Source organism: Hakea prostrata, chromosome 8 (assembly GCF_041222555.1).
Source record: "Hakea prostrata isolate BN-2017 chromosome 8, UWA_Hpros_2, whole genome shotgun sequence".
NCBI classification, from domain to species: Eukaryota; Viridiplantae; Streptophyta; class Magnoliopsida; order Proteales; family Proteaceae; genus Hakea; species Hakea prostrata.
Genome location: NC_142607.1, coordinates 7,311,394 through 7,335,773, shown reverse-complemented (window position 1 = coordinate 7,335,773; position 24,380 = coordinate 7,311,394). Strand labels below are relative to the sequence as shown.

General features: G+C 38.9%; 1 protein-coding gene across 1 annotated transcript; it reads right to left on the bottom strand.

The window, feature by feature from the left end:
* Positions 1–9: 9 nt before the first annotated feature.
* On the bottom strand, positions 10–20,526 carry LOC149006571 (DEA(D/H)-box RNA helicase family protein). The gene is made up of 15 exons (XM_089164810.1): positions 20,094–20,526; positions 19,876–19,937; positions 17,929–18,133; positions 17,462–17,594; positions 17,257–17,326; positions 16,287–16,349; positions 15,730–15,804; positions 14,066–14,185; positions 12,959–13,000; positions 12,776–12,850; positions 4,292–4,438; positions 2,232–2,369; positions 1,848–1,959; positions 1,681–1,769; positions 10–833 (listed from the first exon to the last, which is right to left on the bottom strand). Exons 3-15 carry the CDS (start codon positions 18,059–18,061, stop codon positions 672–674), a joined length of 1,359 nt encoding a protein of 452 aa, XP_089020936.1. The 5' UTR covers positions 18,062–18,133; positions 19,876–19,937; positions 20,094–20,526; the 3' UTR covers positions 10–671.
* Between the last annotated feature and the right edge of the window lie 3,854 nt (positions 20,527–24,380).

Here is a 24,380-nt window from a genome sequence, read left to right as displayed (position 1 = left end):
TGAAATTATGAATGGCACACTTGGCTCCTATGGCGAGGTTGTCACTATTCTGTTACTTAATTCTTAGCTCATTTCACCCAGCCCCTTTCGTTGTTGCCCTCCACAATCTACTGAAGCATTACAGAGAGCGACAGCTAAACAAAAGCAAATAAGAGTAAAACCAAGACCAGAAAAAACATAAGCTATACCTAATGCTTCAAAACCCTGGCATGGATATCCCAGAGAGAACCAGAGAGCATGAACAACTCATAAACTTGTCACCAAAGCACTTGGAATTCCGAAGAACCATCAAGTAGGATGGATTGAATCAATCCCACTATCTACCGTTGTATTCATATCAGATTCTGTCCAAATTCCACCTAATCTTAACTGCATTCATACCGTATTTATATCAGATTTTCTAAGTTCTGTTGGATACAAGACAAACACAGCGTCCATATGACTGCCTAAAATCAATCTGAGGTTGATGCTCATGCCTAGTTCGAACTTTAAATATATATATATATATATATATACTTTTAATCATTAAATTGAAGAATCCTCACTGCCTCACTCCTAAATAAAAAATGAGTTCGTATAATAATCTGAGAATAATACATTTGCTTGAAACCTATCCGCAATATCCTTTCTATTGAAATCTACCAAAATTGCAAGTCTTCTTGCCTCAACCATCACTGTCTATTTGATTTCTTGAATGACTTCCCACTCTTGAATGACTTCCCACTCTTGAATGACTTCCCAGGCTTCCCAGACTTCGAAGTTAAGAATCTATCAACTTCTTCATCCTCCTCACGTCCTCTCCTCTTTCTGCCACCTCCAGACTCTCTTAATTTCTGCAAGCCAAAAGATATATATCAACAATGTTTTAAGGATTAATGCTAAAGACAACCTTAAAATTTGATCCCTAGAAATGATAAACGCAATTCAAGGAAATGAATTCAGATTTTTCAGCTTGCTGTTTTAAAACTAATTTTTTTCCAGCTGCCACAGAGAGAGATTCTCATCTGGATGATGGATGGAACTGAAGTTTTGTGGACAAGTAAGCCCAAAGGGCATGCCCTCACATGTTAAATTTCAATAGCTCCTAAAATCCAGTCGAAAATAAAGTTCTATAACAAGAGAGGTGGAACACCCCAAACACGTGGGATTGACATTGCTACATCACCCTTCTACATGACAAAACTTGGACACCATTTGGACAAACCCGATGACCTGATGCTCCACAGATGCACTTGCCAAATTATTTAGATTTGAATGTGGTGAATAGCAGCAGTTCTTCGGGATGGTTGGAACACTGTTTTGAAGGAGTGCACCAGATATCTCAGTGAATATCTGAACCAACGATGGTAATAATGATGGTAGATTATCCCACTTGCTTATTCAAAAAACAGTCCTCACCCCCACCCACCCCCCCCCCCTATTTGCTTTAACAACCAAATGATTGAGGGTGAGAAGAAATTTAGGAACATCAGGTCAAGTTTTAGATTGCTTTAACATTCCTCTCCCTCTCTCTCTCTCTCTCTGGAAAACAAGGTCAGATCCATGGATTATATATTTCATCCTTTGGCAACTTTTCACATACATGCAGGTTGGTATCATCATATATCACCATGGCACGTGTACTTATCATGTATTATAATTTATAAATAATAATAATATATCAAAAGATGATAATGATACCATCTGCGCAATTCTTTTGGCTTCTGTCACACGCTCTAGCAGTAGCAGAACTTCCTCTTCTTGGGCAGGAAACTCTGGAAGTTTTTTGCCTGACCAAAAATAAAATATTAGTCCTTGGTCAAGTTCCCTTGATTACGCGAAATGCAAATACAAAAGGCATTGCTTACCAATAAGCTGCTCTATTTGAATATACCACTCCAACTCATACTGATTTACTAAGGAGATTGCAACCCCAGATCGTCCAGCACGAGCAGTTCTACCCACACGATGAATATAATCCTGCATCCAATTGTTGATACTCAGCCATTAAAGAAAATCCAACAACTAAAACAGAGATTTATACGACAATATAACTTCTGTTTGGATGCAAGAATTTTATATGCTTAGAAAACGATGTCCAACTGGAACCTACAACCAAATGTTATGCTAAGCTCCGATCCAACATCTCAATGTATTTATGCATCCAAAAGTTAAAGTTAGAACAAAACCTGTACTTGGAACTGCCAGTCAGATATACACAGAACGAAGAAAAAGAGGAAGGTAAACCTCACCTTGGAATTTGTGGGGATATCATAGTTGATAACCACATCCACAGAAGCAATATCAAGCCCTCTACTTGCCACATCGGTACAGATCAGAATGTTACATTCTCCAGCTTTGAACTTAATTAATGCTCCAAGTCGCTTATCCTGTCAAAAACATTTTATCATAGACAAATGCATGAAACCAGTGACTCAAAGATGATCTTGGGTTGGGGGGAGTGTGTCAAATCACTAGAATAATTTGTTGGGTACAGGGTGCAAAAAAAAAAAATTATCTCCAGGCACAAAATGAAGCAACCCAAAGCAAAACACATGGTGAAGATACACCATGACTCAACTATATTCTAAGCCCCACACTCTTTTGGCTCTTTCAAGCTGAATCAAATCACTACTCCATGCTGGAGCTTTTGAAGGTCTCCATCATATATGCCCATTCCACTGGAAATAAGTTTTTCGCAACTTATCATGTACCAGAGCTACCTACTAAACCAGCCGTAATTTGTCCATTTCTCATTTTATCCCTTGTACCTGTCATCCACCTTAAACAACATGGTCTATTTAATGTTGTTCCCAACTTCCAAACTTTCAGCTCCATACAACATTACTTGTCTATAACTGTCCTCTAATTTGCTTTCTTTTTTTAAAGAAAACACCAATCACACATAATTGTTAAGATGCCACCTATGTCTCCACAACCCCTTGTTGGAAGCTCACTTTGATGTTGTTGTCTCAATTTTTTCCTGTCCTCTAAACCTAGGCCAGATGTATTGATAATACAGATCATTTGATAATCTGGATGCAACCATTTTGTCTTCATCCATCTATTCGTAATGCAAAACTCTCCTCTATTTCGCCTCCTAATGTAGCCTTGATATGGGAGGCAATAAAAGGACCAAATAACCCAGACGTGTCTTAAAAGTTGAACCAACAGAGCAAAATTTGAACCATCCTGTTTAAGGCTATATGATGGCCATGATGATTCAATGGATTTGTGGCTCCAGGATAGTGATTCAACGAGAGGAAGCGCGGACTGACTTTAGTTCAGAATGATTTGGGTAAATCTGACCTTTTAGGGTTGGTTGAGTGATTCTAGGTCAAAGCTGAGTGTAAAGCTTGGAGGAGGCTGAAATCAAGGGAATGATGACAACGATGCTAGGCTAGGTTTGATGGAAGGAGATCTGATTCTAAGATTTATATATTACGATAAGTCTTGTCACAGGTTTTAGCTCTCAAGAGGTCCTTCAGATGGAAGTTTAATTGCTGTCCTGGGGAAATTTCTGCAGAGTGGATGGGGGAAATGCCAAATCTTTATTCCAATGGAGGATGGACTGTTGAAGCAGATGATGAATCTTCTTAACTGAAGGCATGGATTTTAAGCACCAACATCTTCTTCCACCTAGGAGTTTGAAACACATAGGTTGCAACATCTGGATTCCAAGCACCAATATCCTAAAGTTAGCTTGGATGACAAATACCAAACTCCTCTACGATGGGGATATTGTCAGTCACACTGAATCCATATTACTAATTCCTGGTCCCTTTCATTAATCAAGTAATCAACGGTGGTGCTTAAATAGGTGGCTGGGCAGCCTTACAGAAGAATTCTTAATAGGACTTGAAGATAAAGCATAATTGGTCTTGCATGGACTGCATGTAACCTAAAACAAACTTCAAAAGAAATACTACCAAATCCCCACCAAGCCTCCAATTGACCTCAGTTGACTCCATAAAACTTCTAAAGCAGACAAAAAATAAAAATAAAAACACAAATGCATGGAGGCCACATAAGCCCTAATTGCCGAATTAAAAAGACCTTCCTACCTCATCTTAAAACAAACTAGATATTTAGCTGATGTTTTCATATGTAAACTAAGCCCTCATTACAAGCCATTAAGAGGTCTATTTCAATGATGTAGAAAACCCAACCCTTGGTGTATTTTAAGGAAAATAAACCCACAAGGACCAGACCTGTATCACCTCATTTATGAATCAGTGGACCTAGGCACCTAAATCACATAGTGGAGATGCATTTCATTAATAAATATGGGACTGAAGGGGAAATTATATACCTGGCTCATTTGACCACTTATAGGGATAGCCCTTAACCCAAGATTTCTGAGAAGCAAAGCCAGAAGCCTAGTTTGCTCACATGTACGAGTAAAAACCATGAATGTACTTCCAGACATCTCCGTAAGGATATAGACGAGATAACAGTCCTGCAGTCAATGGTGAAATGAGATGTTAACACAGTCATACAACATATATTGTGTAAATAAAGACTAGGCATAGAATTTGGTTATCCAAAGGATATTCAGTTCGTAGGAGGTAGCGAGGGACTGCAATGCTGGAATGGCATATGGCACAGTGTTGACGCTGGGTTCACCACCCCATTCATTCCCCCAGGGAAAATATACAACATACGTCATAACATTAAGAAAACATAAGATGGACATAAACTATAATACAATTTGACATAACATTATATAACGCCAAAAATACAAGCAAACAGCAAATAATATATAAACATCGTAATGATAACAAGGCATATGTTAAACAAGGTCTAACCAATATGCCATTCCAAAGAAACAAAATTTATAGCCTAACAATACACGAAGTGTTAAAGCAAGCTTTGTTTGGTCAATCAGAGTGAGCCCAGGAGCCCAGGAGTCCAAGACTGCAATTATCAAAGCAGACATCATTTATGAATTGCTTACTCATGTAAAGCAACTGATAAGGCACTAATATGAGGGTGTGTACTATAGGGGACAGAGGGGTTGTAGGGGACCAAACCCAAGTAATCATGTGGGGGGCAGGATCCTATTAGGGAGCAGCCACACCCATGCTGGGATTCCAACAGGGGTATGGCCTATGTGGAAAGGGAGTTAGCATCCCTTTCGGTATGAGAGTTTTTTTTTTTTCGGAGGGGGGGGGGAGTGTTAAGAAAGAAATGTAAGTAGCATACTGGACGAGCTTAGCTCTAGGGAGGGGAAAACCCTCGGTCAAAGGTGTATCAGAGGATGTTTACAGGTTAAGGGAAGCTTTGTAGTGCCAATTTGCCTTGGTCATTTTGCAGTTGCTAAGATTAATTGAAATAGCCACTCATAATGTTCCTTCAACCTCTGTTTATACCAACCGGTCGCTGTCTGCGGGTGTATTAGGGTTGTGAACAAAACTGGCTTCAGGGTGTGGAGTGGTTGCCGGAATTGGGGCCTTATGAATGCGGTTTCAGAGCTGTTCTGGTCCTAGGAAATGGTCAGAGTAGAGTGGAGGGGAGAGTAGATAAGCTTTGAACAATCATGAGGAATTTGCAGGGGCAGATGTCAGCACATGGAAGCTTGGAATAATTGTGAGGAATTTGCAGGGGCAGATGCCAGCACATGGAGAAGGAAGAGCAGAGTAACCAAGATTTCCAAAATGATTTATGTGCTTATCTGAAGCATGGAAAAGCAGTGGAAGTGAAGTCGCAGTTGCCGGAACTCACTACAGACAGGGTTTCAGGGCAGCTCGAGACAATGGTAGGGGGGACAACCCTTAGAGATGGTTTATGAGCCAGCACAGACATCAGGTTGAAATGCCAGGAAGTCGAGAGTACCTCCCACGACACCTGCAGATGGCTATCTTCACAGGAGAGAACCCCATAGGGTGGATTACGAGGGTAGAGAGATTTTTCATGCCTCCATGAACCCACCAAGGAAGAAGGATGAGATAGCAATGATTTGCTTTGAAAGCACTGGATTGGGATGGCTTCAACATAGGGAACCTTATGCTCATGGACAGAACTTAAGGATGAGATGAGGTGCCACTTTGGCTCGTCGCAATCTAGGTGTCCACAGGAATAGTTGATCAACCTCCAGCAAATGGGTTTGGTGGTGGAGTACAGAGGGCACTTTGAAGCCCTAGTTGTCGTTGCTGGAGCAGGAAACAAGACTTGGCTCTATGGTGCATTCACGTCAGGGCTAGGGGAGCATATCCAAGCTAAGGTGCATCTGTTTTGAGCCTGGCAGCCTGGCCCAAGTAACCGACTTGGCCCACTCCATCGAGGCTAAGAACATCAACCTATGTCGGCCAAAGAAGCCCATGAATGCACAGCCTAACATGATGGTCCAAGGAGTGGCCAGCAATTGGTGAACCTCAGCATCATTAACCCAAGTAGGCCGAGACCCAGCCCATGGACTGTGGCCACAGGTGGAACTGGATTCAGGACCAACAGCTCAGACAGACCAAGCCAAAATGCAGCAAACCCTTCGACAACTCAGTATCGTCTCCTCGAGAAGAGGCAACTCCAACTGGCGGCAGCAATCTTTCCTAGAGGCTAACCCCAAAAAAAATAAAGTTAAAAATGGACAAAAGGCTAACTTTTTGTTGCAACCATGCAAATTGCGACATATCACACATTCCCATTGCGTCGCCCCTCTCGTTCCGCCCGTTCTTTTTTCTCTCTCCTCTCTCTTTGGCTTCTCTTTTTTTTTTTTTTTTTTTCTGTTCTTTTTTGTTTTCTTTTTTTTTTTTTTTTTTTTTTTTTTTTTTTTTTTTTTTTTTTTTTTTCTCTTTTTTTTTTTTTTTTTTTTTTTTGTGGGTTTTTTTTTTTTTTTTCTTTTGTGTTTTTTTTTTTTCTTTTTGTTTTTTTTTTTTTTTTTTTTTCTTTTTTTTTTTTTGGGGTTTTTTTTTTTTTTTTTTTTTTTTTTTTTCTTTGTTTTGTTGGGGCTTTTTTTTTTTCTCTCTTTTTTTTTTGTTGTTTTTGTGTTTTTTTTTTTTTTGTTTTTTTTTTTTTTTTTCTTCCTCTCGCTTGTTTTTCTTTTGTTTTTTTTGTTTTCTTCTTTGTCTGGTTTTCTTTTTTTTCTTTTGGTTCTCTTTCTCGGGTTCTTGTTTTCTTTTTTTCTTTGTGTGTTTGTTTGTTCTTCTTTCTTCGGTTTTTTTGGGGGGGGTGTGTTTTGTTTTTGTCGGCTTTTCTTTTCTTTTCCTTCTGTTTTGCTTTTGGTTTTTGTGGTTTTTCTCCTCCCCGGTCTCTTTTTTTCTTTGTGGGTTGTTCCTTTTCCCTCCTTGTGTTTTGTTTCTTTGGGTCTTTGGTGTTTTGTGCTCCTCTCTTTGTTCGTGTTGGGTGTTTCTTCGTGTTTGTCTCCTTTCTGGTCTTGGTTGTCCGTTGGTGTTGTTTGTCCTGGTCTTGGGGTGTTGTGCTTCTTTCCTTTGTGGCCTTGTGCCTTCTTGCTTCTGGCTTGGTTTGTCCCGTTTTCCTTTTCTTCTTGCTTTGGTGTCGGTCTGTGTTTTCTTCCTTTCCTTTTTGCTTCTCGTGTCGGGCCTCATCCTGTTTGCATCGCGTGGTTTTTGTATCCGTGATAACTATCTACTATTTCATCTTATATTATTATATTTATATTATTTTATGATTATCTTGTATGATATTTATTTCTTTCTTTGTTTGTGATAATTTACCACCATGCCCCCCCCATATCATCCTGATTTCGAGATGTTTCGTGTGTTCGCCTATCCTTTTCTTCGTTGGTGACTCTTCCTGAGGGACCCCTATGCCCCCTTGATCATCCCTGCGTTAGATGCTTTCCCCCTGGGACATCGGCTTTCTTATTTCATGCCGATGGACGCTCATCCTGCATCCTCTTCTGGGCGTAATATTCGGGTTTTGTTTTGTTGTAGACTTGTGTCTTTAGACTTTGGGCTTGTAGCATTGTAGGTATTGGTCTTTGGTGTTGGTACTAATTTTGCTTTTTAATTATGCGCATATTTTCTAAACCCTAAGTATCATATAGTCAACATTTGGGTTGGACACACCTTTGGATGCCCTCGTGTCGTTGGAGCCATAGATGTCCATCATTTTGCCACTGAGGTGAGACATTGAAATTTCACATTGTGGTTGTATAAATTGTTTAAATAATTTAGATACCAATCAATACTAATGATTGTTTATTGCATCAATGTTTTGGTCTTTTGACTTTTGTTTCTAACTTAATGTTTTGTGATAATGCCTGAATGGTGGTATCTCATGGCATGTTCATCAAACTTGCAAGATTGCTCGATCTTCTCGACTTTGCTCGCCTCTGATGTGAGAGGATTGGAGTACATTCGCATGATCCACTCCCAAGAGGACCTTGGGAGCCCTCTATGACCTCGCGTTTATTCACTATAATATGAGGTTGGCGCTATGCCGGCTCGTGAAGGCAATACATCAATCTCGATGATATTTTGATGTTGCCGAGATGACCATCCCCTCACTCGTGGATGTTGGCGTGAGCCGGTTTGCCACGGAGGAGGCCCCCTGCTCCTCGGGGTTATGTGGGTGAGTATTCCCGGGGTCCCTCGCCCCCTCTGGTTGGATGATCCCCCGAGGAGCCGCGGCCTCCCTGCCCTCTCGCCTAGTCTGTGAGATGATGATGGTGGTGGTGGTGGTGTGGTGGTGGTGGTGGTGGTGGAGGAATTGGAGCGTATACTGTTCCCTACCGGAGCCGAGCCCCCCCCGGACGGGGCATTTTGATCATGCCACTCGGGATTATGATCTGGTGGTGATTATCGCGTGGTCGTCTATCCATCGGGCCAGCCCCATCGGGGCTCCTGACTTGTTAATCCTGGGATCGGCGTTGCGTCTGGGTCCTGGCTTGGATGGTCTGGCTCCACACCGGTTTTGGCCTCGGTATTTGGTGTCCCTCTCCCTCCTTCGGATGGACGGTATGTATGGGAATTGTACCCCTCGTTCTTCGTATCTGGGAGCTTGGTGTCCTCTTGTTCTTCGTATCTGGGGCTTGGTGTCCCTCTCCCTCTTTCCTCGGTCTTCGTCCCGGGCTCTGGCTGCCGTTCCTTGCCCTTTCTCCTTCCCTCTTGGGTTCTCACGGCGGAGATGCCGCTATAGACTACGGTGAATGTTACTTGACAATTTTCATATCGTATGAGATGTGGTTGTATTTGTTGGCTCTGAGCTCAGTCGTTCTCCACCTGGCCGTCTTGTCGCCGGTTTCGTTTTATTGGTTGGTGACTTTTGTATTCGTTTTGTCAATGATTGTGCTTTATTGATTTGGTTTTATGGTTTTGGTTTTAGTTTCGGGCTTTCGTCCCTTGTAGGCTGGGTCGATTAGAACATTAGTTTGGTAATGTTTAGATCAAAATACACTCCTGTGTTTATTGGCTACACATCAAATTTCAGGTCAAATGACCAAAACCCATCACGGGGTTCGTTTTCATCGAACCCCTCCGTCGCCCGCTTGGCGTTCCCGTGTCCCGTGTCGCCGGCGCCGGCGCCCCTTGGTTCAACACATCCTATTCTAAGACTCACCAGTGCCACTACACACAACTTAAGGTCCTACTACTATATGAGGAAGAGAAAGAAGATCGGGCGACCAAAATGAAGGGTGGGAGGAGCACAACGCTGGCTAGGTTGGATGAAAGATTGAGTTCACCCTGAGGGTAAGGTGAACCTGAAGGAGAAAAATGTTGATAACGCACTAATATAGGGGTGCACACCACAGGGTATATAGGGGTTGGAGGGGATCAAACCAAACTAATCATGTGAGGGTGATGTAACCAGAAGGGCAAACCCCGAAAAGCCCCACTAGCCGAAACACGGGCTAGGGATGCTGTCCAGCACTCTATAGACCGAGGAACCCAAACCTAGCAAGGGTATTTCGGTCATTTTGGGTCTCCTAGTCAAACCCAATCTGATCTAGTTTGATTCAGAGTCCTGTCAGGAGTTTAGATCTACTTTTATTTTTGAATTTGACTCCTTGGTTGTAATGTTACAACAGAGTCCTAGTCCCTTCAGGAGTATCAAGTTGGAATCCTATTTGAAATTGGATTTCTTCTTAAATTATGATTTTAAGCTCTTAATTTGAGTAGGAGTTCCTTAAAACAGAACTCCTTATTTATTTTTATCTTTTTTAATTGAGTACTAGTGCGACTCCTTCAATGTAAAGGCTATATAAATAAACCTACCACATGCAATCAGAATAGCTTATGATAAACAAAAATTGAATTTAAGGAGAATGTTAAGAGTGCTAAAGGCTTCCAAGAAGGGGCCTGCAACACCTTGAAGCATTCAGATTTTCTGTGATTTGTGAACACTGTCCTCTTCATCAAACATGCAAGTACACCACCATCCCTTACCCCTACCCTCTCTCACCCCTTCCACCTTATGCAACTTTTCTCCCCTACCTTTCTCCTTATGGCGACACCCCCTCCTCCCTCCAAAACCCTAGTTCTTCTATATTTTATAAACCCCCACCATCAAATCCCTTACTAATGTAGTACTGTATTTGATTGATCAAAACAGTAGCCAAATAGGACCTTTCACAGGGAATCAAATTCAGATTTGATAGACCTAAGATGAAAGAGGGCTGAAACTAGAGTGGTATTATAAGGATAATAGCACAATAATACAAACTGAATAGATCTTCACAACGGGGACAGAACTATGATGAAGAAATTGAAAGGACAATACGAGGGAATTAAGAATACCAATGTAACACCCAGGCTTCACATTGCAAGGTGGATCGATTGGATTAAACATCAACCTACCTTGATCAAACACAAGGATTCTCCATAGAGAAAGAATGCTAACAGAGCAATTTGATTTCAATTGATGAGTTGTGTCTTCACCTCTTACATAAGTCTCCTTATGTAGCATTCTAAAGGAGACATAAACATTAATGGTAACATTCAACCACTAGCTAACACCACCTACCCATTAATAACTCAACTACTTGTCTATTACTTAACTCTTTGACAAAGGAAAACTCCTTTAACAATGAGTTCTTTTATTTTCAAACCACAGCCACTTTTATTGACTATTCAAAAAACTAGACTTGGGCTTAGGTCTAGACTATGAAGTTCAACATAGGTGGGCTAACTTTAACCCACTAAAACAGTCCTAGCCCATGAAAGTCATGGGCTGATTCAAGTGATAGCTTTAGGCCTTTGATGGGCCTAACCCAATGGGCTTTTTTTTTCTTAAATATGTCTTTAATTCTGCATCACTTACCCTCTGAGGACCGCCTTCCCCTTCCCCTTCCCCTCACTCACTCACTCAAACTCGCATCTCCCACCCCTATCCCCTCACATGACCCTAGATTCCTGCACTTCATCTTCTCTACAAAACCCTAAAACCCTAGACTTCAAATACCTACTTTTCCTCAACCATTCTTCCAAATTTCATTCCATCTAGAATCCCTCACCTTCTTCCTCCCTTAACACTCACCCTAACCCTAGACCATCCTCTAGAAACACTAGGAACTGTGAAACCCTAGCTTCCTAAACCCTAGTTGTGGAAATTAAATTTAAAATAAAAATTCTGTCGAACTGATTTAATTACCTTGATTCCCAACCCTATTACAGCCTGGCCGAACCCTTCCCTTTCCCCACCAACCCTAAATCAGCCCTAGATATACAGAAACCCTTGCTGCTGGAGTTTAGAAGACAGAATCCCTTAGCTGCAGGGCATATATAATCCTAAACAGCCGTTGTACACCTTCGAATTGCCCTAGAAGACCTAATTGCAGGGTGTTTAAAGCCCTAATTTACTGCTGGTTCAATTGAACTGAGCTGCCAGTAAATTGCCCCTCAATTTGGAGACAACATCAGGGGACAGAATCAGCCACAGGGAGAGGTGGAGATGTCCTGTCGGAAGCCAGCCTATGAAGAAAGGGGTTTAATAGGCATTGGTGGTGGGGTTTTTTTTTTTTTTTTTTTGGGGGGGGGGGGGGGGGAGAAAAGTGTGTAGTGTATTGGACAAACCTAGGTCATAAGGGAGGGGATCAGTTAAGGGTGTACCAAACAGTGTTTTCTGGTCAGGGTACACTTTGTAATGCCATTCTTAGTCAATTTACAGTTGCCGGGATTAATTGGAATAGCCATTTATTATCTTCCTTCAAGCTCTGTTTACACCGGCAGATTGCTCTGTGTGTGTGTATTTGGATAGTGAACAAGATTGGATTCACAGGTGGAGTGATTGCCAGAATTGGGGTCTTATCAGCAACCCAACCAGTAAAGCACATATAGCTATATAGGGACATGCCTAGGGTAGAATGAGGGTTTGAAGCACTTGTACTTCATACAATTTGTTGTTAGGTCGCATAATGTTTTGCTTGTTTTCAGTTTATTCGCTTGTATTGAACTTTCTCTCTTTCACCACTATGTTGATAAAATCCCCATCCTAAACAAGGTTTGAAGTATGATATCAAAAACTGTATCAGAAGTTTGATTTTAAGAGACGCACGTTACCATCAAAGAGACACAAGAGATGCATGGGGATGCTTGGGAAACATCCAAAATACAATTTAGAAGCATATAAAACTACAAATAAGCAAAATGAAAAACGTATATAGTATTTATTTTTTAAAGGACAAGTTCAATTGGTTTCATAAATTATATAATACCGAAAAAGAAAACTATTTTCAATTTTGGGGGATATTTTAGAGTATAGATGAACGAATCACTGCAAAAATAAAATAAAACAAAATATAAAACCTAATTTGCATATTGAATCCAGAATGGGAATTAAAAAATCAAGTGAGAATGCTCAAAATTCAGTAATAACCAATGCAGTTGAAGGGGCATACCTTATACTTTGCAGGTTCAAAGCGATATTGCTGCTTTAGTGTATCAACTGTGGAATATTTGGTTGATACTTCTATCTGGAGCAAACAGAAACCCAAGATTAATTTCCAAATTCAATCAAATTGTAGAAAATTTATGCATGTAGCACTTTCAAGAGAGAGACATTTTGAAATATAAAGTCATACCCTCACAGGGTTTCTCAAACATGCTCTTTGGAGCTTCCGCACCTACAATAGAAAGAAATTTATTAAATAACATATCCACTTTTTGACAACAAAAAAAATCCCCCAACTTATATGACAATTGAGTAAAATTCCGTGTTTCTGACAATTATCACTGTACCACCTGAAACTAACACCGGTTTTTTTCCCTTTTTCTTCTTTTTTTTTTTTTTTTGGGGGGGGAGCAAGGAAGAGCTATTTCGACATAAAATACCCTATCATTGCTTCAATCTATAACAATAGTATATGTTTTTCTATTTTTTTCATATAAGGGGTGACACCAAAGGATTATTTACTCCTTATTTTAAGAGACAGCAGTAATTTGATGTCCAAAGCTTGAAACTCTACAAAATTGTGAAGTATGCTCCTTATTACCCCCCTAAAGGCTTTCTCACCCTATATAGCCACCTAAATAGGACCATTTTACAGCCTCACTAAAGAAATTCTTACCCCTACAGATCACATAAATCAACGCTACATTTCAGCCCACTGCTCATTTGCCACTACATCTACTGGGTAAACTAGTTGTCCTATCTTAATCTTCTGAAACAAAGCTAAAATGCAACACCAATTGAAAATACATCAAATAAAAATTTGTAAATGGTACAAAAATCACACCAAGAGGCAATTGATACCACTTGATAGCTAACTGGTTGGAAAAATGACAGTCTATTATATTGCACATCTACCTATGTATCCAAAATGCAAATTTTATACCTAGGCAGGCAACCATTATTGTTAGGAAATGCAGATTTGAATCACTAAAACCATGCTTAGCAGACCATGCTAGGACCGATCTTAAATCATCATGCCATGGGTGCAGTCACGGTCTCAAAGCCCCCAAAATTCTTTCTCCAAGAATCCAGTTATGCATGTGTTTTTACAGAAATCAACCGGAAGACATATTTTATCTATAGAAATCAGCCCTAAGATGTACATTATAACCAATCAAGAAGGTTATCAACAAAACCTCAAAGGATATAGTTGAATTCAATTCAAAACAAGATATAGCAACATTGGTAAAATTGAAACTGCTTCTTATGAATTAGAATAATAACGTGTTTCACCCACCTTTTTTGTCATAGTAGCCGAAAATAAGAAGGTATTCCTTTCTCGGGGAATAGCCTTCAAGATCTCATCAATTGTTTTCTCAAAATCCTCATTCAGAAGCCGGTCAGCCTCATCCAATACCTGCAAAATATCCAAGTAATATGCAATAAGTATTAGTTTTTTACCCAAAACACTGAAGCTAGATGCTATATAAGCTCTAGGTATGATTTCCCCTCTGGGATATCAGTTTTTGTGTAGAACCTTTTTTACATGTTTCTTTGTTTGGAAATGGATGTTCAATAAAGCTGCTCCAGAAATATTTCCTAAGTAGGCCCACAATCTGAAAAATCTAGTTTTTGAGCAAGGATGCTGCTTGAGTGCTTGGTAGAGCAAGGTAAGAGAAGTTTGCAAGCAAGGATGGCAGTGGTCTAGAGAGACTTTTTCCATGGGGACCATTGTATCAAGTTTTTGTACCCTAAACAGTGCATATTATACATGTTCTGCAGAGCCCATTTTTCAAGCCACTTTTCTCAAAAGTTTGTTCTTCAAGAAGAAAAGAATGAAGCTTTTTAATGAACACCAGCCAACCATTCTTCTGTTAACCAAGAACAAAAGAACATAAGAACCGTTCTCTGAGACCATTATCAACCGCATCAAATGGGTTTGTATCATGATGTTTCAGTTCTGAAGGAAGTGTTTCTAAGGCAGGAGTATTTTTCTCAGTTCCAAGAGACAACTTCTGCAGGAAACAATTGAAGTTGGGAACTCCAAGTGAGTCTCTCAGAACCATGAAAAGAAACAAAAGAATGTATGGAGGACACCATTATAGAAGTTTGCTCAGCATTTCTACAATATACTAATAGACTGTCTACACTGTCCACTTGAGATTAGTAACTGTTGCCAGGTATTTTGATTAGTTTCTTATTATATGGACTCATGCATTATCACAGACTATTTGTGTCTCCTCAGGTGCCTTCACCACTCATTAAGCTAATGGAAAATCTCACTCTTGCGCAAATCCCCCTTTTTAGATGATGCAAGGAGATAATTCAGCATTAGTGTAGCATATTCATCCGATTATGGTTGGTATGCCCAGGAACCCGAAAGCATAACTCTCCGTGTGCCTACAAGTATGGTGCTGATACAGCACTGTGATCAATAGTTTGCTTTTATTTCTTAAATGATAGTACTTGGACATTTGAATGCTCAATTTGACACCATATAATGGTGAGACAAACGCAATAGATCCATTTAGTTTGCTTACCTCTTATTATTACAACTTATTGTGGGAATTTCTTAATCACTTAAGAATATTTAATTTATTTTACCTTTTGCTACAGTCATTAATTGGTACTCTCTTATACCCTAATATTTGAGATCCAATGGACAATGGTATGATTGCGGGATAAGGGCTGCAAAAGTGCAAGATCTTTGATTGATAGTGACGTGCTGCTGTGCATACCAGTCATGCCATGAAGCATTGGGCAGGGTAGGGGTATGACAGTTACAACCAAGAAAAGAAAGAACAATGCTGATTCTCGCTTTCCAAATCATTAACAAAGATTGTACCACCAAGAAAAGAAAAGAAGAATAAAACCTACACTTATACTTAAGTAACTTGGTCTAAAGTTTACAACCAATAAGAAAGTGCAAAAGGATTGGGGGGGTTGGAGGGGGAGCCATACCAGGTATTTCAACGTCCGAAGGCTAAAACCCTTTGTATTTGAAAGATGATCCACAAGGCGGCCAGGTGTGCCCACCTATGAAGATAAAAATAGCCAAGAAAGTTTCTTTTTAAGCTCGGCATCTCAATATACATGCAGATATTGCACATGCACTAAAAATCTATGATTAAAAACAAAGCCACAAGAAATGGATATATTCAACTATAAGATGAACACTGATCAAGAAGAAAAGGTATGAGTAATATATAGAATAAGCAAGAGCACCACTGCAAATTATGTAGAAAAAGCAAGACTAGTGATCCCAAAAAAAAATCTATACATAGGAGAGGTGAACAAGATTAAGTGAACGATCGAAACAATAAGATTTAACAATTAGAAAATAATAAAAACAAGATGTCTGCTTTGCACTAAAAAGGCATCATACATCCTTTGCTTTAGCGAAACAAAAGGAACAGTGGAAGATATAAAAACTCTAAAAATCCAGAGATCCATGTTCATGACAAACTGAGAAACTAACAGATACTCGCAGTAACACTACATCTTGTATAAACACATACAACAATTTGCGGCCGTTTAGCAAGTGCAATTGCCTGTTGCATCATATCCACGCCTCCAACAACCTGCATCAGAAGCAGCTATTAGGGAACTTAAGGACAAAGGGAAGATGTAAAAACTTATATTAATGAATCCTTTTGATTTTCTTGTCTCCACAATGTATTGTTATTATTTGTTTCTCACATATTTTTGTGCAGCTGAATCTTTCTTTCCTTCATCTACCTTTTCCTTCTCTTATTAAGGATACGCAAATTTTACCCCTCCAGATCTATTGGACCTAAAAGGTCTTTCAAAAAGGTTGTCCTCACGAAGAAGTCCATTATTGCATTTCACAATTAAATATTTTTGCAGTTTTCAGTTAATCGGTATAAATATTTCGTACTTCTAGTTTTGGTTTTTGAAAGGCAATCTTGACATTATCCATCACAAGACACTTCATCATTTTCTTTATAGGATAGTTCATTAAATTCATCAAATGAAAAGAGGGAATGATACGACTATTTATCAAAGGAACCTGCAACTAATTATGACAACAAAAAAAGAGAACACCATCAAAAGAAACAGCCCTTCAGAATGGAAAATTGCTCCTACAACATAATCTAGGCCAAACAACCTTCCCTTTAGCCAAATCATCAGTCATTCATCAACAGCCCCCACAAATTCCATTGAGAGGAGCAATTCATTCAGGAAGCAAGGTGATAAATTGACCAGACAAAATGCATAAGCCTCCAAAGAATTGTTCCATGGGATTATGTTCTCTCATCTTGGCACAATATCCCTATAACATTAAAGCATGAGCATCTCCATAAATGATTTGGATTTCTCCAGAGTATTGCATTGATTTCCTATCACTGGAAACATTATGTTACAGGAAATAGGATTATTTCTGTCCCTCTTGTTTGAGGGGAAAATTTTAAAGAATTCCTAAATCATTTATATGGTTGTACATAAACATGTGATATGAGGCCTTACCACTCCACATTTTAAGCCAAAGCCAGAACCCAAAGCTTCAAACTGTTCGGCTATCTGAATGGCAAGTTCCCTAGAGTAAAACAATTACATAAAATAAGATCAGAAGATTTTGAGGAATATAAGAGAAGTCAGTTACTTTCCCTGATTATGGATAACAGGAATAGCAAGATCTATACTGAAATTAAAATCAGTTAACAGAACATACCTAGTCGGAGACAGTACACAAGCAAAGAATGCTTGTGATGCTTTTGAAGACCTCAAAAGAGACTGGATAATGGGGAGAGCAAAGGCTGCAGTCTTACCAGAACCCGTGGGGGCCAGTCCAATCAAATCTTTCCCTGACAAATAGAAGCCAACAGATAACCAGCACATTGTATGAAAATATGTACAGAAACTAAAGTGATCACAGTAATAACAAAGCTAGAAGATTTTAGACAACAACAGCTATAACAACAATTAGGTCAATGCCAATATAGGGAAATTTAACCTAAAAATGCACATATTTTCAAATAATTACATCATTATAAATTATAATTTATCTACTCTTACTATAACTATTAATATTCTGCTGCTGCTAGTTTGGAGTTGTTACCTACACCAGAAGGTAAGTAAAACCAGCTTTTAAAGCGGAAAAGAAAGGGATAAATTCAAAGCGTAAAGCCAAAAACAAACCTTCAAGCGCATGAGGAATGGCCTCAACTTGAATCTTTGATGGGTTTTTCCAGCCCAAGTTATCACAAACTTCTGCCAGTTCTTCACAAACGCCCAAACTCTTGAATGTCTCATTCGTCGTCTCTTCAGCCATATCACACACTTAGTCTGACTACAGCTCTTTGCTTTCAACGATGGGGGAAACTTCACCTTACAATCAAATACCCTAAAGCACGGGAAATTCAGAAACCTCAACTTCATAAATCAGTGAAACAAAAACAAACGGAGAAATATGAGCACAAGCCTCGCTACCAAAAAAAATAATATGAGCATGAACCAAGTAGTAGAAACCAGCCGTATTAAAGCAATAGGTCAAAGTTAAAAACGAATCTGTCTCCAAAATTGATGCTTGAATCTAACCTAGCCTTCGAAGTTCTTACCTGAATGGGCAGAGCTTTTTCAAACCGTAATGCTTAACAAGATCTGAGCACAAGCAAGTATCGATGTTAAGGGTGTCGATTCAGTAAGGTATCGGTAATTCGGTACGGTACGGTATTGAATTTGAAAACCTCATACCGAAACTGTACCGTACCAAATTTATACGGTACAGTATGAAAACGGTAATAAATTGGTATGAAAAAACGGCGCGGTTTGTATACGGTTCGGTTTTGTTACGGTATGAAAATCGGTATGAGTTTGGCATAAGACTATAAGAGTCATCTATTAATTTTCTGTTGATTAACTTTAGTATTTTCTGTTTGAAAATGTGAATCAGTGAATGTAGACTACGTAGTTGGGAAGAAAAATTCAACGACAAGCCTTCCAATGAATGATTTGACAAGAGAAATGTTACTGGTGTTGGAGACAAATAAGAAATCAATGGCAAACTATGGCCTTCAAATAAGAAAAATTCAACGACAACCTTTAGCTTTTGTTGGACTGAATATTTGGTTCAAGGATTTCAGATTGCAGTTATCTGGACAAGGATCAGTCTTGAATCTATTAATAAATGTAAAATCCCATAAAGTTGAGTTTGAAGTGATTTATTTTTCTGTGTGGTGGAATATCAAAATCATGAAGGAGTGCTTAGTTATTCTGTTTTGAACTTCCTCTTGGTATTTGCAGTGTGAAAAAACCATCTACCCTTTCCATCTTCTAGAAAACAAATGAACAAATGAGTCTTTCTCTGTATCTCAATAAAAATTTACAACATTCAAGTTCCCCCACTGGAATATACAGTGAACAAAATTAAATAATCAAACATATCAGTGTCTTATAGTAAGATAAACTGACTAATTTTTCCTTTTTCTCCCCTCTCAGCATAGCATTGACTCAAGAAGCATCTCATCTCTGGGTTCTTCTTTGGCCCTAGGAAATACAAGTTGTGTGTTGTGGCTGGTTCATGTAGGAGAACATAGAGTTCCCAAAACCTGAGAATCCAAAACTTCCAGGGCTCTGTAGCATATTCAATGACTAGTTTAGCAAGAACCAATTATCTGAACGAGAAAAACTTATTATGAATCTGGTAATCAGCTTCAGCATTAAAAATTTGTAATATATATATGAAAACCAAACTAGTTTCTGACGTCAAGAATAAATCTATTCAATTGCAGCTGATCCCCTCCTTTTAGTGATGATCTCATAGGTCTCTTAGAGGGCGTATAACCTTGTCTAAAATATCACTTTCTGATAAATTAACAGTGGAGCTCTAACTCTATGTCAAACCAAACTGAGAGAGAGAGAATTTTAGGCAGTAATTTATAACTAGAACTGGGTTCACTACGTTCTCCGTAATCCCATGTGAAAGCACGTTATTTATTCACTTTTGTCCTTAATCAAATAATTTAGCAGACAAGAATGTCAAGTGCAATGATAAATCCAAATTATGCAGAGAATCAGACAACTAATGGTTCTAATTAGTGAACTCAAATTCCTAATTTAGGAGAGGGAGCAATTTACAAATCTTACCTAGGTAAAGATTGGGAGAAATGCTTTGAAGGATTCACAGGTTCTTTGCTTCAGCTCAAAACCTAAAACAATTCAAAGAAAATCAAAATAAGTCCATCTAAAATCAAAGTTCCCCACACCTCTTCCAACATTTGCTACCAAATAGAATGATTTGTATATCTCAATTTGTATATTTCAGGAATCCATATCGAATATGAAGCTGTGGTGTTAGAAAGTACCTTGTGAGTTGAACCGATTAATCGAAGAAGGAAGCTTTAATGGGAGTTGAACACCTGACGGGCCTTCCACCGGAGTTCGACGAACAGAGCAGTTGCAGACTTGCTCAGACGGAAGAACGAAGAACGAAGAATAAGAGCCTCAAGAGGCGATGCAGTTGCAGACTTGCAGTTGCGGCTTGCTTGCAGCTTACCTTACGGCCTTACCCAGCCAGATGGAACTTGGAAGAAGGAAGAACGAGAGGCGACGTGCTTACCCAGTTACCCGTAGTCCTTACCCAGACGGTAAGAAGGAAGGAAGAACGAGATTTGTAGAAAAGAAAACGCAGAGAGTAGAAGAAGAAACTAAACAAGAAGGAAGGAAGGAAGAATTCAGGCCAGACTCTCGGTGCTCTCTGATCTCTTCGAACGTGACGAACAAAGTAAAATTACCAAGTTTAGCTGTTTAGGGTTTAAAGTTATTAGAATATTAGGTTATATTTAATCGGTATACGGTACAAATGCGGTTTTAAAAAACGTATACGGTATTTGATTTAACGATACCAAAACCGTACCGTATCGAATTACCAAATTTGGTTTCGGTACAAACCATGCCGAATTTGGAAACGGTACGCAATTTAAATGGTTCGATACGGTACATTCTATACAATTTCGGTACCAAATCAACACCCTTATTCGATGTTGAGGGTTGTATTTTCACCCTAGTTGGATATGTATGAACGAATTGCCACAGAAGAAACAGACTTTTATTAGCGGCTAGGATAGAGTATGAGTGAACAAGGAATCACTTACCTCCACCATATCAGCTAGAAAATGACAAAAGAACTTTTAGGTCACTAACAGCACTTCAAATCACCTTCCAGCACGTCTCCACTGCCTCCTAGACACCAAAAACAGTAATCCTAAATATAATATTCGTAAAAAAATCGAGGGTTGCTATTTATAGAAGTCTAAGGGCGAAATAGGGCAAAACCCTGCAACCAAGACCAAGCAGTCGCTTCAAGCGGTCGCTTGGTCCAATCAACCGCCACTAGTAACCGCCCCCTAGTATATTGCTATACAATGGTGTTTTGCTCAGGGGATTGATGTCCAAGTACAACCTAACCCTAATGAACACATGAGAGAGGTCTTACCTTCAATCCGAACATCCAGTCGTCACTTGCCTTCCAGGATCCAACTTCCAAGCAAGGTAGGCTCTTTACCAAAATAATCAAGATCCATGGGTTCAAGGTATGGATCATGGACTTCTATCCGACACTCCACAAATTTATCCGGCTAGACCTTCGGGTTCTCGGACATGCAATACGGATCCCGGGTTAGAAATATGGGGGTTGTTACACGTATAAACTAACGTAAACATATAAAGAGAACACAAATACACAACTAGTGAGAGAAGTACTAAAGTCTACAATTCATTATACAATTATGTTGAATATGGCTCATGCTTCACATTCTGTTGCCAATGGACAACGTCCCATGTAACTTTGGCAAAAATTGAATGAAAAAATCGGTGAAAATTAAAATAAAAAATTGGTGAAAACCGAATAAAAATTTGTTAAATATGGTGAAATTAGCGATGTATCACCGAAAAATTGACTTTTCGTGATATATCGCCCATAAAATATATCGTCGACATAATGTAAATGTTGTATCACTGGGGAGAGTTGTGTCACCCCCCAATGATAAGGCGATATATTGCCGACTCTTTGTACCATGGCCACCACCACTCCATGCATGCAAGGCCTCAAGAATCATAATTAAACTCAAATACCTTAATGTGTGTGAAGCTTTAAGAATCATACTCTATCTCAACCACTTAAAAGACTGTAGCAAATTAACAAACTCAGAGTTGTACTCAAACACATATGAGACATGGTTCATACCAAATACAAATAGATAACTTTTGTAATTCAAACTCTAGAGTAAGAATCCAAGATTAATGTTGGACAATGACTCTTGTAACTATAAATGGAAAAGTATGGATATATCCCATGTATTTGTAATCAATTACATTTACCACCTCTAGAAAATAAGAAGAAGAAAAAAACAAAACAATTACAAAATGCCCCCCTACTGCTTCATTGTCCATTTATAGTTTTCAATTCTTAACATTGGGTATTTGTAATTGATTATCTTTTCAGGGATAGTAGATGTAATTGATTGAAAATACAAGGGGTTTATATGTAATTTTTCCAACTATAAATGTGTAACGTGTACTACAATCAATCTCAATGAAGCAAATCACATTTTCGTGGCTTAGGTTATTGAAATCAACTAAACCATGTATATCAATGTGTCCAACTCTATTGCCCTTTCTCTTTCTCTCCGGTGTATTTCACTCTCTATCTCTCTGTGTGTCTTGCTTGCTTCTAATGTGAGTTATGGACTTTAGCAATTATTGGCATTGTTATTCTCAATTAGTTTTTATTTATCTATTTTCAATATTATCTCAACATTCTAAGTTTAAAAATAGTAGTTGTAATGCCAAAAATCCCTTTTGAGGTCAAATTAGCTGGACCAATACTCGGTCAATTGAATTGGCTCAATTAGGGATCTGCTTATGGATCTTCCTTTAAGTGATTTGCTCCTTGTAATCACTTAGCAAGACTCGTGAGACGCGGGCCGATCGGTGTGATCAGTTATCTACCTCTGACGATAAAGTTAGTATGTGACTCAATGAAAAAAACACTTGAGTTGTAAAGAACCCCAACTTCGTGTTGTAGAATGAGCGGGAAGATATTTCAAAAGCAATATTATTCGATGTTTGGAATGTCTTACCTTCATTGTTGCTCTTACTTTATTCGTACTATCCCATATATTCATGTGCATCATCCATGTCGTTAGATTTTTTCTTCCCATTGTGTGGCTTAAGATTGTGCTCCCTTGATTGATCATTGGGTCTTAATGATTCAACAATTGGATCACTGGGTGAGCTGGTAGGTGGCCAATTTGTCCATAACAACTAGTATGATGCTTATCTTTCAAGCATTGTGAGGATTTATAACTGGTAGAGGAAGTAGTCACATAAAGTAGAGGGAGAGAATAAAAGAAGAGAGAAGTGTGGGTCTCTCGTTTAATGTTATTTAAATATTTGATTTGCTTATATCAGCATTTGAACTATAGATTCTTAACAGTTAGTGGATGTCTTTGATATATTTTACTTTACGGGGATCTAATTGATAAATCAGATAACTCAAGAGATGCACATTAATTTTAGGGAGCAACTCAAGGCATGGCGCTGAAAATCTCCTCCCCCCTAAAAAAAGAAAGAAGAAGAATAAAATATACGTACAAAGGGTTTTGTGGTATGTGTGAAGAAGATAGATTAATTTGTTCTATGCGAAAAAAGTATCGTAACTCGTACAGATGTAGTGTTTGTATTGGTCAACATCGTATTGGTACCTATTATGAAAGATCTGTGTCAGTTTTGAATTATTTCAACCGAACAATTTTTTATTTTTTTTTCTTTTTAGGAGAAAATGATGCAATTTGCTTGAACTCCAACTTTGTTCCCTCTTTTAGATATTGTAATATACTTTTGGGGAGGTTATAGGGACACTTTAAAATAATGGATAAAAAGTATGGACACACCTAGCAAAATGTCTGTTAAATTTGCAAATTATATATAGATCCCTGGATTTGCAATCAGTTACATCTATTATCCCTAAAGAAAAATCAATTACAAACACCTTCTCAGTGTTAAATATTAAAGTTAAATAATGATATTATCACTAAATAGATATTTGAAATACCAAATTTACTATTTATTATAGAATTATTCATGACAATACCATATTTACCCTCGTCCATCCATTTCTATTTTCTCTCTTTTCTTGACTTCTCCTTCCTCGACTCGACAGGCCCAGGTCGCCCCTTCCACGCTTCCTCAATCTTCCCGCTTAATTTCCCCTCCCCTGCCCATCCTTCCTCGACTCCGATAGCCCTAGTCTTCCTTTGCTTAAGAGAGTAATCAAAGAGGTTCAGAGATGCAAGTTCAAGGCCCAAGACCTCAAGCAAATTGCAAGCCATGCATTTCTATGCCTCTCATAACTCCTCAGCTAAGCTCATCCATGCTCATAACCTCATGTAGATCACAATGAAGTGTCTCCAAAAGGAGTTCTATCAGATTATTTTCTTATATCGTTAGAAGAATCAATCAGGATAATCTTTAATTTTTTACGGCAAACATGACAATGAAGTCCCCTCTGTTCACGTGAAAGGAGGATTTAATCTTCCTCTGGTTTCTTCTACTCAGATGGTTCTAGGTTGAAGCTGGTCGCTGGAAGCGGA

Bases quoted from the DNA above. Each gene is read 5' to 3' on its own strand.
- LOC149006571 (XM_089164810.1), bottom strand. From the start codon at position 18,061: ATGGCTGAAGAGACGACGAATGAGACATTCAAGAGTTTGGGCGTTTGT. The intron at 16,350-17,256 runs GTAAGGCCTCAT...CTTCTGATGCAG, and splicing joins TTGGCTTAAAATGTGGAGTG to GTTGTTGGAGGCGTGGATAT. The intron at 2,370-4,291 runs GTATATAATTTC...TGTTTTTGACAG, and splicing joins TAAGTGGTCAAATGAGCCAG to GATAAGCGACTTGGAGCATT.